Source organism: Jaculus jaculus, chromosome 19 (genome assembly GCF_020740685.1).
Source record: "Jaculus jaculus isolate mJacJac1 chromosome 19, mJacJac1.mat.Y.cur, whole genome shotgun sequence".
NCBI lineage: Eukaryota > Metazoa > Chordata > Mammalia > Rodentia > Dipodidae > Jaculus > Jaculus jaculus.
This window is the reverse complement of record NC_059120.1, coordinates 25611338-25629887: the sequence shown is the minus strand read 5'-3', so window position 1 is coordinate 25629887 and position 18550 is coordinate 25611338. Positions and strand designations below refer to the sequence as shown.

General features: G+C 39.5%; 1 protein-coding gene across 4 annotated transcripts in view; it reads right to left on the bottom strand.

Moving 5' to 3' along the window:
- Window positions 1-17949, bottom strand: part of Ptbp2 (polypyrimidine tract binding protein 2) — a 59913-nt gene extending 41964 nt beyond the window's left edge. For all 4 annotated transcript variants that reach the window (XM_045138232.1, XM_045138233.1, XM_004663956.3 and 1 more), the window contains exons 1-2: window positions 17827-17949; window positions 16304-16334 (exon numbers count right to left, since the gene is read on the bottom strand). In XM_045138232.1, the coding sequence (XP_044994167.1) occupies window positions 16304-16334; window positions 17827-17834 (39 nt within the window). In that variant the 5' untranslated portion in view covers window positions 17835-17949. The remainder of the gene's footprint in view (window positions 1-16303; window positions 16335-17826) is intronic.
- Window positions 17950-18550: the final 601 nt, after the last annotated feature.

Sequence of the window (18550 nt, the reverse complement as noted above, 5' to 3'; positions counted from 1 at the left end):
CAAAAGAACTCCAGATGCACGCCCCCCCACCCAGTGCATCTGGGTTCTGGAGAGTCAAACCAGGATCTTTGGCATTGCAGGCAAACGCCTTAACTGCTAAGCCATCTCTCCAGCCCAAATAGAATATTTCTTAAAATAAGAAAATATCAACAATGCTCCAAGCAAGAATAACCATGAAGAAGAAAACCAAACATCAAACCAGCACACACACCATCAAACCAGGCAAACAAAAACAAAAGGCTCCAGGATAAGAACAGCTGAACAAAATTTGGCCCAATGAAATCACTTTTTTTCCCCAGGAGCAGATCTTTGGTTTATGAGAAAAGTAAGCTTGTAGTCTATTTATGCCACTACATTTTGCATTATGAAGCTCAGCCTTTAAAACATGGCACTGCAGATTTTAATTTAGATGGCCAATAAAAGCATAAAAGCAAAGAAAAAAAATAGATCATTATTCAAATATAAATGCAATATTTCTGACAAAAAAAAGCAGGACTAGAAAGATGGCTTAGAGGTTAAGACACTTGCCTGTGAAGTAGAAGGAGCCAGGTTTGATTCCCCAGTACCCACGTAAGCCAGATACACAAGTTGGCACATGCATGTGGGGTTCGTTTGCAGTGGCTAGAGATCCTGGTGCACCCTCTCTCTCTTTCTCTCAAATAAATAAACAGAAAAACGAAATGCTGTATACTTAAAAGACTTGTAAAACACAAAGAAACTAAAAGATAAATACTAGAAATATCTACAAATGGCCACACAATCTCTAGGTAAGAAGCTTCTGTAGCAAGAACTGAAAATCTAAACACTGAAGTTTGTAATGTTGTCAAGTATTATTTATGGTCTTCATCTTCATTTTCTGGCATTAAACTGAAAATCCTTGCAGTATCAAAAATGATTCTACTTTTTAGGGTAGCAGTCTCTATATAGGCTCAGGGTAAGGGGTAGGGATAAAGGTTATGTTGATCTCCAGTGGTTTCATCAGTCATGCCTACATAAAGGAGCCAGGCTCAGGCAGCTTCAGAACAAGCAGAGGTTCCAGGGGAAGCACCACTTACAAGTAGAGATTCCTGGGGGGGGGGGGCACAGTTGCAAGTAGAGGTTTACTTCTAAACTACTTACACTATGAAAAGAGGCAGTTTACATAACAGTACAAATCTGGTCTGCATCAAGTAAACTGTTGTTACAAAAATAAACAATAAAATGGCTATTAAAATCATTATTGAATCAAAATACAAGTTGCAGCCATGAGTAGTGGCTCACACAGCTAATCCCAGCACTCAGAATGATGAGGCAGGAGTATCATCATATGCTTGAGGCCTGTCTGTGCTACAGAGTGAGTTTCAGGCCAGCCTAGGCAATCATGAGACCCTGTGTCAAACCCAAAACCAAGACACAAGTAACAGAAATCAAAAGCACACTATTTCCATAAAACTTTGTGTGGGGGGGGGGGGAGGGAGGATATAAACAAATACATACACACATATGCCTTAAAATTGTCCCTCAGTATCTAAGAGGAGATTGGGATCCTACAGAATGTGAAAATCTGTAAATGCTCATGTCCCATGCATAAAATGGCATATTTGTATATAACCTATGCACACCCTCCAACATGTATTCAAATCTCTGTATTATGTATATAACACAATATAAATGAAATGTAAGTAGCTGGCATACTGTATTGTTTAGTAAATAAGAACTCTGTGCATATTCGATGAGGAAGCAATTCTGGGGAGGGGGATGATTTTTCATCCAAGGTTCCTTAGGTTATACAACCTATAGCCAAAGGACATGGAGGGCTGAATGTATGTTTTCATCTACATGACAGAAACAGACTGAAGAGAACAAGAACAAAAATTTCCAGTACACATCTGTAGTAAGGCAAACAGGAAGGGAAAAGACACAGGCAAACACAACTATATTGGTAATATTCAAGTTTTTTTTGTTTGTTTGAGCAGTAAATTGGTGGTGCTAATAGTCTCCCAAATAAATCTTGAAAATCACATAAAATTCTAAAGAGAAAACAATGAATAAAAACAAGGTGATAAGGTATTTCATCATCCCTAATGAACCACTCCTGTGGAAGAAAATATAAACCAAAACAGTTAAGAAACTTAAATAGCAATCACAAAGTTAAGATACTTAAGTTACACCAGACACACTTATCAAAATTAAACAAGGCTCTAGACGTTGGAGAGAGAGCTCAGTCAGTAAAGGGCTGCTTCATAAACATGAGGACCCAAGCTCAATCTCTGGAAGCCACATTAAAATGGTTAATCCTTATAATCTTACTGATGGGGAAGTGGAGGCAGGCAAATTTCTCCCTGCCCAGCCAGTGCAACCTCCTTAGCAAGTTCAGGTTAGTAAGAGACCCTGTCTCAAAAAAAGTAGATGCAGTTATGCAGTTCCTGTGCACTGTAAGTTGTCTTCTGCCTCCACAAGCATATCACGTGTGCACACAGACCCAACACTTCACAAACTGAACAAGGCTCTACTATCAAATAGAAGCAGTAAAGACATATATTCAAACTGTATCAAAACAGTAGATTAAGATGCACAAGAAAGAGTAAAGACAGTAATGATCATAATATACTACATATATGAAAACAGCACTGTAACAAAGCATTGCCCACAAATAAGCTATCTTTAGATGTAGATGCTTTACTTTCTGACTTGAGTGGCCAAGATATGAGCCCCAAAGAGCTGATTTTAAAATATTGTCTAATATCCTGGTCATTTCTCCTACTTACCAAATAAGATTGTTAAAAATATTTTTATTCTAGAAATGTATATACTTAGCAAGTATTTGAATGATATAAGCATTATTTATAATTGAAAAGCATTACACTTACCTTCTTAAGTAAATGCTTAGTAACCTGTATACATTTTTGTAGATACAAACTTAAAAGTATGCAAACATTGTATAAGGTGATAGTTGTATAATTTATGTAACCTGATGCATGAATCAGAATTTTAATGCATGATTACTGACTTGTTATAGTTTATTAAAGTATCTGAACTTAAAAATATTATGGACTGGAGAGATGGCTTAGCAATTAAGGCATGTGCCTGCAAAGCCAAAGAAACCTGGCTCAATTCCCCAGGACCCACGTGGGCCAGGTGCACAAGGTGGCGCATGCATACAGAGTTTGTTTGCAGTGGCAGGAGGCCCTAGTACACCCATTCATTCATTCTCTCTCTCTCTCTCTCTTTCAAATAAATAATAAAATAAAATATTTAATTTTTATTTATTTACAAGCAAGCAGAAATATTTTTTAAAAAGACAGATACACACACAAAGAGATAATGGGCACTCCAGGGCCTCCAGCCTCTACAAAGTCCAGATATATGTGCCACTTTGTGCATCTGGCTTTACATGGGTCCTAGGGAACTGAACCTATGTCATTAGGCTTTGAAGGAAAGCGCTTTACCCACTGAGCAATTTCTCCAAACCCCCTACCAGTAAGATTGTTTAAAAGGGTCTTGGGGGAGTTTAAGGAGGTGGCAGCAAACCTACCAACCTGAGTTCAATCCCCAGCAACCACATAAAGCCAGACACAAAAAGTACCACAAACCATCTGTAATCCCAATTCACCTACAGCAGTGGAAGGTGGACCCAGATGAATCCTGAAACTAGGGGGCCAACTAGACTGGCCTTTCCAGTGGAAAACAAGCAATCCTGTCTCACTGAAGGTAGAATAAAAAAAAAAAACAGTGACTTGAGGTTGGCTTCTGGCGTCCACCATTTGCTATGGCACACGTTATGTACATATGCACACATACATATAAACACAAATAAACTAAAAACCAATAAAAAATTAAGGGTACTGGTATAATTTACCTTTTGGTGCCATTAAAATAATGTCCATTAAAAAAGAATATATACTGCATATTTTAGAAGAATATACACTGGAAAAACATGAACCAGATAGCTTACCAGACAGCCCTGGCTAACACTGAAAAAAATTAAAAAGCAAAGAGTGCAATATGATAGACTGAGACATCACACAAATTAACAATGACATTAACTTAAACTTTAATTCAAAAAGATTATACAAATGGTAAAGTTCTCCGCACTCCAAATTATCCTATTTCATATAATTCTATCCCCCCAAAGAAATTTCTATGGATGTAAATATTCACACACAAATGATCAAAGCAGACAAACCAAATAGGCACTGTTCTCTTCATTTAAAGCAGCTTTCTTTTTAAAAGCAATACAGAAAAATCTGTCCCATTCCTTCAGCAGCAGCATTGCATTCTAATAACATTCATTCTAAATTATTACCATCCATTCTATTTAAATGTCTATGAAATGCACAACAGTCCAACACAATGCTTCTGATGAAATGGGCAGTGAAAAATAACAACAGAATAAAATTCAATTGTCTTACTTTGAAATAATTTTTTTTTGTTCACTTTATTTATTTATTTGAGAGTGACAGGAAAGAAAGAGGCAGAGAGAGAGAGAGAATGGGTATGCCAGGGCCTCCAGCCACTGCAAACGAACTCCAGATGCATGCGCCCCCTTGTGCATCTGGCTAACGCGGGTCCTGGAGAATCGAGCCTCGAACTGGGGTCCTTAGGCTTCACAGGCAAGCGCTTAACCGCTAAGCCATCTCTCCAGCCCTGAAGTAATTTTTAAATAACTGATTTAAAAATGGAATCTAAACTTCAAGTAGACTTAAAAAAAAAAACCTTAAGACCAATTACCCTATACAAGTCAGATAAGTTCTCTGTATAGGAACAGAAAGTATTCTTAAACTGAAAATCTGTTTAAGCTTGCCCACAGTAGGACAACACAAATTATTTCTACATTTTTATATTTTCTATCAGAGTAGCAAACCTGCCAGCTTTTGACAATAAGCTCTTTCAGGACACAGGAAGGCAGTCATTATTTCTGAATAGCAAAATACAATCCCCACGCAAAAATATCCATTAATATCTAGTAAAACTACATCTGTATTTACACATAGACTGGGTCACTTAACATCCAAGAGCTATTCTAAATACCAGCAATGTTTCCATACTGGGAAGACTATAAACATAAAAAGGTATTCAATATAACAATCTGTAACAGGAAAGAAATGAGAATGTTTCCATACACAGCTAGCAGTGATCTCCAGGATGTATTTATAATTAAGTAAAAATGTCAAGATATAAAACATTCTGTGTATCATGTTACCTTCTACCTACTGTGGGAAGAAAATTTTATGTGCATATATAGAATGAAGGAAGCATAAAGCAACAAACTACTGAAAACAGACTCATATAAAGACAGTTCACAGGAGTGGCTTGGCCAAACTCTGAGGGTAGCATGCTTCAGTTTTGACTATGAAAAATTTAGTTAAAACTAGCTAAATAAATAAGCCCTAAAATCAAAACAAAAATAACTACTAACTAGGTACAAAATCAATAGGAAATTAATTTCAGTAACTTAAAATGACCATAAGCAAATCTTAAAGTAGATTGTATATCAATGTTAGTACAATGCTAATGGTGCTTAAAAATAAAAAAAAGACTAGCATTTTAACTTCAACAGTCCAACCCAGCTGTAGACCCTAGATATGCTACAACCAACCTGCCAGGCAAGGAGTATACACACTGATGAAACAGTGGCATGACTATCATGGGAGTAACCACCTACTTTCTGCTTGGATCTGAGGCCAGCCACACAGGTGGAAATTCATACCTGGTACTGAAAACCAGGCAGAGAGTCCATGTCTGGAGAGACTAGAGGTCCTAGGTATGGTGTATCAAACTGTCTTCTACATACTATTTGTTCCCATAGATTAGTATTGCATGAAGACTTGATCACAGAAGTCCCCTACTACAATGGGCAGTGGTTAATACAGAGATATACAGCTACCAAAAGTGCCAGCTTTTAAGTCATTACTGTGTGCTCACCCTTCAACAGGAATAAACAGCCCCTCCAAAGTGTGGGGATGGAAAGATTTTTAAAGCAGAAGGATGGAAAGGGCTGTGAAAGACTGTATTCTGGATATGACATGACAATTACAATCATGAATTCACAGCATTTTCCTGCACACGACTTCACCATCCATGGGGAAAGGGTACATGAGACCCCACATTTCCCAGAGCAAATGGTTGCTGGGAGAGAGGGAGTCAGACTCATCAGTGGTATAGCCACTGGTTAAGTTGCCCTCTGCACAGTAAATAACCTTCTATTCATGATCATTCAAGCAACCTCATTTAAATCAATGGGGTAAAAAAAAAAAAGCATGATAGTAGTATGGAAATTAATGAGGATGAAGAGTGAAAATGTCAGAAATCAAAATCAAAACCTACTAATGATTTTTAAAAATGTTGTGTGAAGTACTAATATCAATGAAACCAAGCAAGATTTTTTAGCATAAAAGATACAAATAAAGAATAAACAAAAACTGTGCCATTAAATATGAACTGGAACAAAAGAGCCATAATATATTTCTATAAAACAAATGATAACTGGCCACTAAAGCGTCTTGAATCACTAACAATTTTAGAAAGCAGTAAGTATCTTGGGCAGCTACATTTTACTGGCTTCTAAGGAGCACGTCCCTATCTATAAAGAATAGATATTTTGAAAGAAAACAGCTAATTCAAAGCTCTGAAAAAAAAATACTTTCAAGCAATTACCAAAGCTACTTGTATTTTAAGCTCTACCTTGCCCAAGATAAAATAATTGAAGGATTTAAAAATGAGTAATCACAGTTAAAAAAAAAAAAAAAAAAAAAACTAAACTAAAATCCTTACTTTCTCCAGGAATGGTGCATACCTGCCTTTAGTTGCAGCACTTAGGAGGCAGAAGTAGGAGAATTGCCGTAAGTTTTAGGTCAGCCTGAAACTACAGATTGAGCGCTAGGAGAGCCTGGACTACTACAGTGAGACCTTACCTCAAAACCAAAACAAAACATCCTTGTTTTCACACTATTAACAATACAAAAACACAGCGGAATTCATTAGCTAACACTTGAGGTTGATCATCAGGAGAAAATGATTTAATAATAAAAAAAATCAAAGTTAAGGGGCAAGCACAATGTCCTCCATTCTGTCCCCAACATTGTTAAAAGTAAAAACAATTCAATGTACCTATCTATCCTACTTTTCTTACTTAAAAAAAAAAAAAAGACTGCCTTTTAAAATGTGACCAAATAGTTCATGAACAAAGTTCTTAATAAAGGAATTTGAATTTTATGGACAGAAAGAAAAATATGTACTTCGCAATAACCAATATTATGTAATCATCTGCTACTAAATACTATTATTTATGTGTGTATGGGGGGGGGGAGAAGGGAGGGAGGAAGGGGCAGGCAGATAGTGAGAGAGAATGGCAGCACTAGGACCTCTAGCCACTGCAAACAAACTCCAAACTCAATGTGCCACTTTGTGTATCTGCCTCTATGTGGGAACTGGGGAATTAAGCCCTGGTCCTTAGGCTTTGTAGGCAAGCACCTTAACTGCTGAGCCATCTCTCCAGCCTCTACTAAACACTTAGAGGAAAGGAGGGAGCATCTTTAATGAGCATGTGAGCTGACAGCACCTCAGGCTACTGATAAACATTAACATTACAGTCAGAAAACAAGACAGTTGGCTCCTCTACAGTGATACAATGACAATTACATGGAGCTCATCTACAAAATATTCCTGTTCAAAATTAAACCAAAGTCTGATCGAGCCTCATCTAACTATAAACTTCTAAGGAAAAACCTTGTATTTCATATGATGGACATATGAAAGGAGGTATAAGCAGCAGTGTAAAGGAAAGTGGAAACTGAACGGATGACCCAGTTTCTCTAACAAAGACAGTATTTAAGAAAGGGGGATGTGGCTTAGCAGTTAAAGCGTTTGGCTACAAATCCAAAGGACCCAGGTTTGATTCCCCAGGACCCACATTAGTCAGATGCACAAGGTGGCACATGTGTCTTGAGTTCCTTTGCAGTGGCTGGAGGCCCTGGCGCTCCCTTTCACTCTCTCTCCCCCTCTTTCCCTCTGTCAAATAAATAACTAAATAAAAATAAAATATTTAAAAGAAAAGGGGCAAGGTAAAGTGATTTATTAATGAGAGATTTAAGAGACATTAACCAATTCAGCAAGTTGGTTTTCCTGGGTTCCTGATATAAGAGGGAAAATAACAGTTTGAATACTATTGGAGATCAGATGATGATAATTTTCAAATTTACTAGGTAAAATCATGGTACCAATGTACCCAACTTTAACTATGAAAGCATTTTTTAAAAAATATGAGATTCAAGATCAATTTAAAGTGAACGAAAATATATTGACCTATTTGTTTGATTACATCTTAATTTAGTTTCAAGCATAGTGCATTAGAGTTATATTTTTACATTAAAGGTTGTCATAGGAGTTCTGGGCAACAATTTTTTTAAAAAAATTTTAGCCATCTATTTGAAAGAGTAAGAAAGAAAGAGAGAAAAAGAGAGGCAGGTAGAGAGAGAATGGGTGTGCCAGGGCCTCTAGCCACTGAAAACAAACTTCAGAAGCAGGCATCTGGCTTATATGGAATGGAACCTGGGTCCTTAGGCTTTGTAGGCAAGCACCTTAACCTCTAAGCCATCTCTCCAGCCCTAAGCAACCATTTTCATTATAGTTATTGTAATGATTTTTTAAATGACTATACTACTAGAACATCAAAAACTTAATAATTAATATTGTCAAACATTCTGTTTGTTTAAAACTTGTAACTTCTCATAAAAGTTAAGACTTCTTTTGACAGGATTATTACTGGGGGAAAGGTTCAGGATCTAATAAAAGAACATACTAGATAGGATATTACCTCCTAAAATACCTTCCGAGAGAGCAGCTCTCCTATCCTCACTCTTTTTATGATACTATTATTACATTTAATGCACAGAGCTGGTTTTCACCGTTAGAAATGTCCACAGTCAACTTGTATTCATTTTGTTCTGGTATAATTCAGTATGTTCTCTGTATTACCAGTACACTGGCAGCTGGATCTAAAAACTTGACAGGTCCTCATTTTGGTCTTCATACTAGTACTTTTGTGGAATAATGGTTTTTCATTAAAAGGCATGACACTAGTGTGTATATGTACTCTTAAGAATATGCTTTTGCCAGGTGTGGTGGCACGACGTCTTTAATCCCAGCACTTGGGAGGCAGAGGTAGGTGATTACCGTGAATTCGAGGCCACCCTGAGATTACACAGCCTGGACTAGAGTGAGATGCTACCTCGAAAAACAAACAAACAAACAAAAAAAGAATATGCTTTACATTTTCTGCTTCACCTTGCTTTGCCAGGTATAGATTTTGAGTAATAAACACTTATTGATGAGTAATGTTACAAGAAAAAGAGCTAAATTACTAAATTCACTACTGAATGAATTTATATCAGCCAATCAACAACTTTTCAATTCCCTCAACATATACACTGTCCCATGCCATTCCCACATTTCTTAACTGGTAAGGGGCAAGACACAGACAACCACTTCAAGGAATCTCACTCTAATCCTATTACCTCTCCTATTTGGCAATTAAAATCATGAGTAGCTCTACAGGTAGATGTGGTCCTCTTAAAAGATCTTCAGCAAAAAAAGAATATAGTGAAATAAAATTGATATTTATCATTATGCTAATAAATGGCTCATAAATTATAAACATGGTGAAGCCTGAGATACCCCTAAAGTCATTAAGTATTGAGTATATACTATTTAATATGCACACCTGAGTAGCAATTAACAAATTATCTATTCTCAATATTATATATTGTTTTTCTGGTGTTTATGAATCACCAGCTAATACAAAGCTGACTCTCAGTATGTGCCTTAAGTGTTTATGAATTGAAATTTTAAAAATACTCAAGTATGAAGTATATAGCATGTAAGAAAAACATTTTAAGAAAAAAATATCTAAAGACCCAAACAACAAAGAATTGAAAACATACCTTATAAAAGTTATAATCAACAATGGTTAGCATTATTTAATTATAATTATATAAGCAAGCCAATAATAGCCACATTACAACTTAAACTGTGATTCAAGAATATACAATGAGTAGTTTGAGAACAATAATGGAACCCACCTGGAAAAAGCAAACTTATACTTCATGAGTTAGAACAATATTGTGATATAACTCATTTACTAAAAGACCTGCTATAAACAGACTATACTTAAGATCTGCATCAAAAATTATTCCATTTATCACTTATAAATCAAAGAGATAAAAATATAACTGTGTGCACTGAATGAGGAGTAACATGTCAAATTCTCAAGGATGCCATATGTATATATGTGTGGATGTGTATACGTATGTGACAGTGTGTGTGTGTGTATGTGTGTATAGATAGCTAGAGAACACTAAATCCCTATCATGCCAATGACTTCAGCTTCAATGTTAACTAGGTACAAAAAAGTATATATGTAAGTAGAACAGATTAATAGGGGTGAAAAGCCCTAAGTGAGGTCAGGGGAAGAGATTGAGTAAAGCAAAGGTGGAGGGCTAATCAAAATCTAAGAGGATATAAATAAGTCATATGGAAACCTACTTTTTTTGGACAATGGAACACTCAGGAGCCATAGATTGTTACTAGAAAATTTTCAGTGCCAGGGATGGGATACCTTCCAGTGAATTGTTGGCCATGGAGGTCACTGTTGCCCGCAAAACATTACAGGCCATTGACAAGACCCTATTGCTGAAGACTCCACATACTTGGCCTGCAAGGTTACTGAGAAATCCTGCTGAAGCTGAGCTGAAATGCTCTTCCAGGTAGACCAGATGACAGAAAGCTGGAAAAAGCCACACTGCATGCAGTTGAATGGGAGAAAGAAAAATCAGCAGTGAAGATACTTAACAGTGGACACTGCAGGCCTTATATTTGGCAAGGACAAATGAGCCTAAGGGTGCAACAGTGGCATGTCTGTTATATGGGAAACCAACCACCCTCTAATTTGACTGGAGGCCCGCTCCATGGGAGGAAATACATCCTTGATGCTGAAAACCTACAACAGGGGTAGTCATGAGCCCTAGGAGTATAATGTCTGCTGGTGTCTGGCTACATATATATACTATGCTCACCAAACTGCATGGTAAGCACCTCTTTTAATGTGAACATATATGGTTACTCTCACTTTTGGTTAGAGTAGCTTTGCTTTTCAGATGGCAATGTCCTTGGGTGACTCAGAAGGCACCATAGTGCTGAGAAGCAGTGACAGAGAAGTGCTCAGCACTGAAATACCACTATCACACCTTCTAAGGCTCAGGGTCCATTGCAGAAGAGGTGGCAGAAAGAATGTAAGAGCCAAAGGAAGGATAGGACTCCTTACAACATGTTCCTCCAGGCACAAAAATGGCCTGGATATCCATGACCTCATAGTGCCTGACAGAAGGCATCGTAATGGTAGGAAAAGATCATGACATCAAAATAAAAGAGACGGGTTGAGGGGGGAGGATATGATAGAGAGTGGAGTTTCAAAGGAGATGTGGAAGGAGGGAGGGGATTTCCATGGGATATTGTTTACAATTATGGAAGTTGTTAATAAAAAAAAAATTGTTAAAAAATAAATAATTTTTTTAAAAGTTCAAACTAAACACAAAGCAGAATAAAATAAAAACAAGAAACCAAAAATAGAAGACAGGGCTAGGGAGATACCTCAGTTTGTAAAGAGACCTGCCTCACAAGCACATGAACCTAAAGTCGATCCTTGAGATCCAAGTAAAAATGTTGAGCATGGCAGCACAAACTTATCATTCCAATACTGCAGAGTAAGATACAGCTGAGGCTTGCTGGCCAGCCAGTCTAGTCTAACTGGTGAGCTCCAGGACACTGAAAGACTCAGTAGCAAATAGGTAGGAGCCAGGGAACAATGTTGCTCCCTGGCTTCCACAGACAAGTGCGCACACATACCATACGTGCACAAAGGAGAAAGACCAAAAATGGTAGAAAACTCAATGAAGCTGATCTTTATGAGAGCATTAACACAATCAACCAACTATCAAGACTGACAAGATTAAAAAGAAGACATGAATAATCAGTATCAGGAGTGAGCATGCTGATGTGACTACAGACTCTAAGATATCAACTGTATAAAAAGGTAACACTGTATCATGAACAACTGCAAATAAGTTTAAGAACTTAGGAGAAACTGCACTAATTCTAGAGAAAATACACACTTCTAAAGGTCACCCAAATAGAGATTATTATCCCAAATAGCCCTCTGTATTAAATAAATTTAGTGTGTAGTTTAAATCATGCCCACAAAGTAAAGAAATACTAGATACACATAGCTTCAATGTCATGTTATTTAAATAATAATATCCCTTCTTTAATCCTTCCTTAACCTTCTTGAAAAATTCAATAATAATATGGTTTAGGGAATGATAACACAAAAGTTTACTATCAGGAACAATACAGAATTCTCATTCCCACTGCTTCTACTAAACATAATACCTACATGCCAGACAAGAAATAAAAGGGCATCCAAACAGAAAGAAAATTGTCTAAATAAAACTAGACATAAATGGTCACTGTGAAGAATCTGGTGGACTCTAAAAGAAATGCCATCAAATTAAGACAAACCTTTTCCAAAGATACAGAGTACAAGAATATGCCAAGATCAGTTATGCCTCTAATAATAGCACCAGTTGAAGTCGAACTGTAATAAAAAAAAATGCCATTTATGTCAGGCGTGGTGGTGCACACCTTTAATCCCAACACTCGGGAGGCAGAGGTAGGAGGATTGCCATGAGTTCGAGGCCACCCTGAGACTCCATAGTGAATTCCAGGTCAGCCTGGGCTACAGGGAGGCCCTGCCTTGAACCCCCCCCCAAAAAAAATACCATTTGCAATAATGTCAAAGAATATGAAGTACTTAAAGACAAATCTAACAACAGATGTAGGAAATCTGACATGAAAATCTTAAAAACAGTGCTAAAAGAAATTAAAGTCCAGCAGGGCATAATGGCACACTCCTTTAATCCCAGTAATAGGGATGCCTAGGCAGGAGGATCACTGTGAGTTTGAGGCAAGCCTGAAACTACATAGTGAATCCCAGGTCAGCCTGAGCTATACAGCAAGACCCTACTGAAAGGAAGGAGGGAGGGAGTGGGGAAGGAGGAGGGGGAAGAGGGATAGAGGGAGGGAAGGAAGGGAAAGGAGGAAGGAGGCAGAGAGAGGGAAGGAAGAGGAGGAAGGAAAGGAAGAGAAAGGAAAGGAGGGAAATTAAAAATATATGTGAATGATGAGATTAAACTTTTTGTCATGAATATGAAAATTCAACTTCAATTTTTTCCACAAATAAAGTCAAATCTAGTAACACTCTATCATGTGACTTGCAAGAGCAAAACAAGTGTAAGAAACAACGTTGAAGAATGAATACCACCTGATGTTAAGACTCAACATGTAACTGCAGTCACTTGAATATGCTGCTTTTAGACAAAATGGGTAAATGAAAAGAAATATAATCATATAAACACAGACAACTGATAGTTGACATAGTACAAGTCTATCTGATAAAGTAAACAGCCTTTTCACCAAATGGTGCTGGAAAAACTGGATATCCACATCTAAAACCCAAAAGCTTTTGACCCCATATTGGGCACCATATCAAAAAAATTAACTTAGAATGAAAAATATACTTAAGTATTAAACTAAAAAAAAAAACTTCTATTAGGAACAAGGATGAAAATCTTTTTATCTTAGGTTAGGCAAAAAAAAGGCTTAGATATGGTAACAAATTGCATCATCCATAAAGAAAACTAAATGGAGTTCACCAGTTAATAATGTTGCTCCCCAAAAGGCGCTGAATAGAAAATGCAAAGTGGCAGAAAATACTTGCAAACCATAAACAATAAAGGACTTATATGCAGAAAGAAGTCTTCCAAAGCTCAACAAAGAAATGCAATTTTAGAAAAAAGATTTCAACAGGTATTGAATATAATCAGCTGGCAAAAGGCACATGGTAACATGCTCATCTTCAAAGATACTACAGAAATGCAAATTAAAAACACAAGTAAGTTATCACTTCATACTACTAGACAGAAGCACTGAAAAGTCTGTGGAGCAAACACAAATTTCACACCCTGCTGATGGTCAGGTAAAATGGTAAAACCACTGTGAAAAATGATTTGCAACTTCTCTTTAAGTGAAGAATGTATCTAACATATGATCCTGTCATTGCTAATAGGTCTCAAGGCAGGCAAGAGTATGATCACACAAAAATGTGCAAGAACATTCACAGAACTTTATAAAAGCCCCAAAATACAACAGCACAAAGTTTAATTAATTACCATATAGTCATAAGGTAATGTTACTTAGCAGCAAAGAGAATTAACTATTCATACACAAAATGTGTAAATCACACAAAAAAATGAATTATGGAATAAGCCAGACTCCCCCCCACATTTAAAATTTCGAAGTTGTAAACTACTATATAGTGACAACAGACCAGTGGCTCCTTGAAAGGCAGGAGTACTACAAAGGGATGAAATAATTCTGGGAGTGAAAGATGCTCATTATGTTAATTGTGCTGAAGTTTTTATAGGTGTACACATAAAACACTGCATATTTTGCATACAGGTAATTTATGTCAACTTACACACTAATTTTTTAAAGGTCAAGATGTGGGCCATTTGAACAAAAAACATATTTAAGTATATGGTAAAAATATCAATAAATTTCGATAAAAAGTTATTTAGTCCTAAGAAACCATGGATTAATGAGAAACATAACTAATTTTGAATTATTTTAAAGATGGTCATGTACTACTTTTTAAAATATTTTTTAAGAAAGTTTAAGTAATTTTACACACATCTTCCACCAAAGCCATTAAACTGACTTTAGTTATTCAAACTTCTATATATTATGTAATGGGTTTTTTTTTTTATGGCTACAAATTACTTTTATGTTATTTCCTCATGTTCTGTCCTTGAACTACAATACAAAAAACTAGTAAAACCACTGGATCACAGCTAAGCATTCTAGTCTAAGTCTGGACTTTTTTCTGCCTACTCATTTTAGGCTGTGTGTAAACTTTCTCATCCACTAATAATGGACAGCTGACTTTATCATATATTTTGTTTATCTTTACAAAGCAATTTATTTATTCTGGTTTTTTTTGGGGGGGGACAGAGAGAATGGGTGTGCCAGGGCCTCCAGCCACTGCAAAGGAACTCCAGATGCACATGCCATCTTGTGCACCTGGCTAACATGGGTCCAGAGGCATTGGAATTGAACCTGGGTCCTTTCGTTTTGCAAACAAATGCCTTAACTGCTAAGCCATCCCTCCAGCCCTATTTATTCTTTTATAAAACTCATAGAACTCTAGTTGGATTGAATTTCATTACCAATACACTGTGCATATGAACTATTCCCAACTTCAAATTCCATTAACTTTCTCAACTTGGAAACTATCACTGTTCAATAAAATTAATAAAATTAATTATGCCCTTCTTCTTAAGAGCTCCTTACTTTTCCCAGTCTATATAAAATGAATTCAAGAGAAAACTGGAAATATTAAGGCATGGACAAGAATCTAGCCCAGTGTTAAATGAAAAACAAACAAACAAACAAAAACTAACATTCCCAAAAGTGTCCCAAAGAATTACTATACCATCATGGCCACATTTTAAAAAATTTCAAAAAATATACTAGATACCAGCCTCCCTCAACTAACTGTATATTTTTGCTTTCCCACATTAGGAAAGGGAGTGCTTGAAAGGACAGAGTAAATCTCTGTGTTCCAGGCTTGGTCATTTAAAAGGCTAAAGTACAAGGACCATTAAAGGAACCAACAGATGGCAAGCATGAGAACCACACTTTAAAATATGAGTAGTTTTCCCAGCCAAAAAGTGAGTCAAGACTTTGTAATACTTCTAACTCAAGTTTAAACTTCCCGAACTCTTCTTTGGAGTCAGTAATCCTAACATAAATATATTTACTTTCATAAGACAGAAGGGTCAAACTGTTTTAGATTAACCTAAATCATTTAAAGTTAAAAAAAAAAAGGAACACCTTATTGTCCATTAGAAAACTATCACTTTCCCTCAGTCAATTGCACTATTTGTAATTTTGTGCTCCCAAGTCATGTAATGTAAAGCATTAGTAATTCCTTGGACATCATTCATACTTAGTTTAAAAAATGTTAACCTTGCAGCATGTCAAATCTAGAAAAGCTTAAGGTCATTTATCTGTCCTGCTTCTGGTTGTTAATCAATCTGACTTTATAAATTAAGTATTTTATGCTTTTTTTTTCAAAGCTAACTCAAATTTTCCATTTATTATGATGACAGCAGATTCAATTTTCATATTATTTTCAAACATTATCTCCTACCTTCACACCAACAGCAACATCAGAGACAATTCTGAAAAGAAAAAAAGATAGTGTCAACTTCTTATTCTAATGATCACTATTGACGTTCAAACTTTTCAATCATCTTATCTTCTCCAAGCATAATATGGATGGATGGAAAGACATTTCTTTGTAGTATTGTCAACTTGGTTTACCAGAAATAACTTTCAAACATCAGGAGAAATCCAGACATGACAATTTCTAATACTTTTAACAGGAAGAAGATAAAAACCCAAAACAATATGCCATTCGTTCCATGCCAAAATAGTTACAACAGTAATTTAACACAAAATGTTAGTAACTAGAGTGTAAGAGTTGGAAAAGCATGAATCCCTGCACAAGTTTGGCCATGAATTTTCCATTATCAGGGAGGAATACAGACAGAACTTCTCTGAACCCACATTCCAGGAGGAACATATCTAATAAGACAACTGCGAGTATGATGTTAACTTTCCTTTAATACCTTAAAACACCAAGCCCCTAGTCCCCCAACATAAAAAGCTCAGATTCTACTTTCGACTTTTCGCTGTCATTGATTTCAGTAAGTGTACTTACTGATATCCCTACACCGGCTGTCTCCTGCTACTAGTTTCAAGCCCCAGAGCCGGCGCCCGTATCCCCCAGTGCGTTCAACGGAGTCATCGCAGCGGTGGAGACGAGGGTCCCGCTCACTTCCCCGAGGTCGGGTCTCCCCTCAGCTCCGCTCGGGGGCTCCCAACGATGCACTCAGTACCAGTGGGTGGTATGCATTTGCTTATGTACTGGATTTGGGGTTGTTTTTTCTAGAAAGTGGCCCAGGTAACTAACAGGAGGGCCCCGAGTGGACTCCGGTTTCGGCCCTGGCTGTTGGCCCCGGCCCGTGTGACTGGCAGCGCCCTCGGAGGAGCGCGGGCGTTCGGGGGCGACTCCAGCTCCGGCCCCGCGGCTCCTAGGCCGCGCCCGCGCCCGCGCGCACAAAGGCATCCGACGCCCGCCCGCGCCGGGACGCGGAGGAAAACAAAGGAGAGTGACACGGCCCGGCCCGGCCGGCCCCGCTCCCGCCGCGCCGCTCTCCCCGCAGGGCCGCCGGGCCTGGGCCGCGACGCCGGCGACGCCGGAGGGCGCCGAGCCCGCTAGGCCCGCCCGCCCGCCCGCCCCGCGGGGCTCGGGTCCCCGCGAACGCGCCGCCGAGGCTCCCGGCGGGGGCAGGGCCGGGCCGGCCGCGCGGCGCTCCCGCATCCGCATCCCGGCCCGGCCCGGCCCGGCCCCGGCCCGCCCCCCGCCCGGCCCGGCCGACGCCCCGCGGCCCCCGAGGCCTCCCCGGGCCGCGCTCGGCCCCGCGCCCCGGCCGCGGCCGCCTCGGGAGCCCCGGGAGGGGTGTGTGCGCCGGGGCGGGGGTTGGGTAACGGTTGCCCGGCCCTGGGAGGAGCCCGCGCCGAGACTCCGTCCGCGACCCCCGGGCCCCCGGCACCACCCGGACCAGCTCCTTCCCCGTTCACATCTCCTCCCCGACCCCGAGAACGTACCCGTCCATTGCCGAACCGGACAAAGCTTCGCTCCCAAGAACCGAGCCACGCAGCCAGCGAGCCTCACAAGCGGCGAGAAAATGGCGGCCAGGGTCCGACGGAAATTGCCGAAGGTGCCGGAGCGCACGGGGCAGCGGCGGCGGCGGAAAGAGCCGAGCGCGCGGGCGCCCGGCGGCGGCGGGAGACGAGCGGCAGGGGCGCGGTGAGCGGAGGAGTGGGCGCCTCCGCCAGGGCCGGGCTGCAGGGCAGGGCAGGGCAGGGCAGGGCAGGGCTGGCAGGGCTGGCAGCTGGCAGGCCCCGGCTCAGTCGTAGCCCCGCACCGCCTCGGCTCGAGGGTCGCCTGGACTGCTTGGTGGCCCCGGGGCAGCCTGCACGTTTCCCTCCAGTCCTGGTGTCAGCTGGGTGACCTCTCCCATTCAGGTCCTGGGGGAAATACTTGCTGGCCACTTTCCTGCAGACCCCGTGCATCCTGCAAACAAACATCTGACCCCCCTCCACCCCCCGCCCCCCGCGCCTAAGCAAGCCCCCTGCTTAGTAAAAACAATACTTCACTGCCAAATAGAGTTCATCACTCAGAAACGTTGACGTTGCCTTCCAAGCCTGAGTCTGTCTGGACATGTGGGAGGAAACATGATTCTCACTTGAGTTAACAAAGTGCTTCTGTAAAAATGTGAAATAAAAATTAAAATCACAGTGCCCTGGGTGGAAATGGCCACAAGTAGAG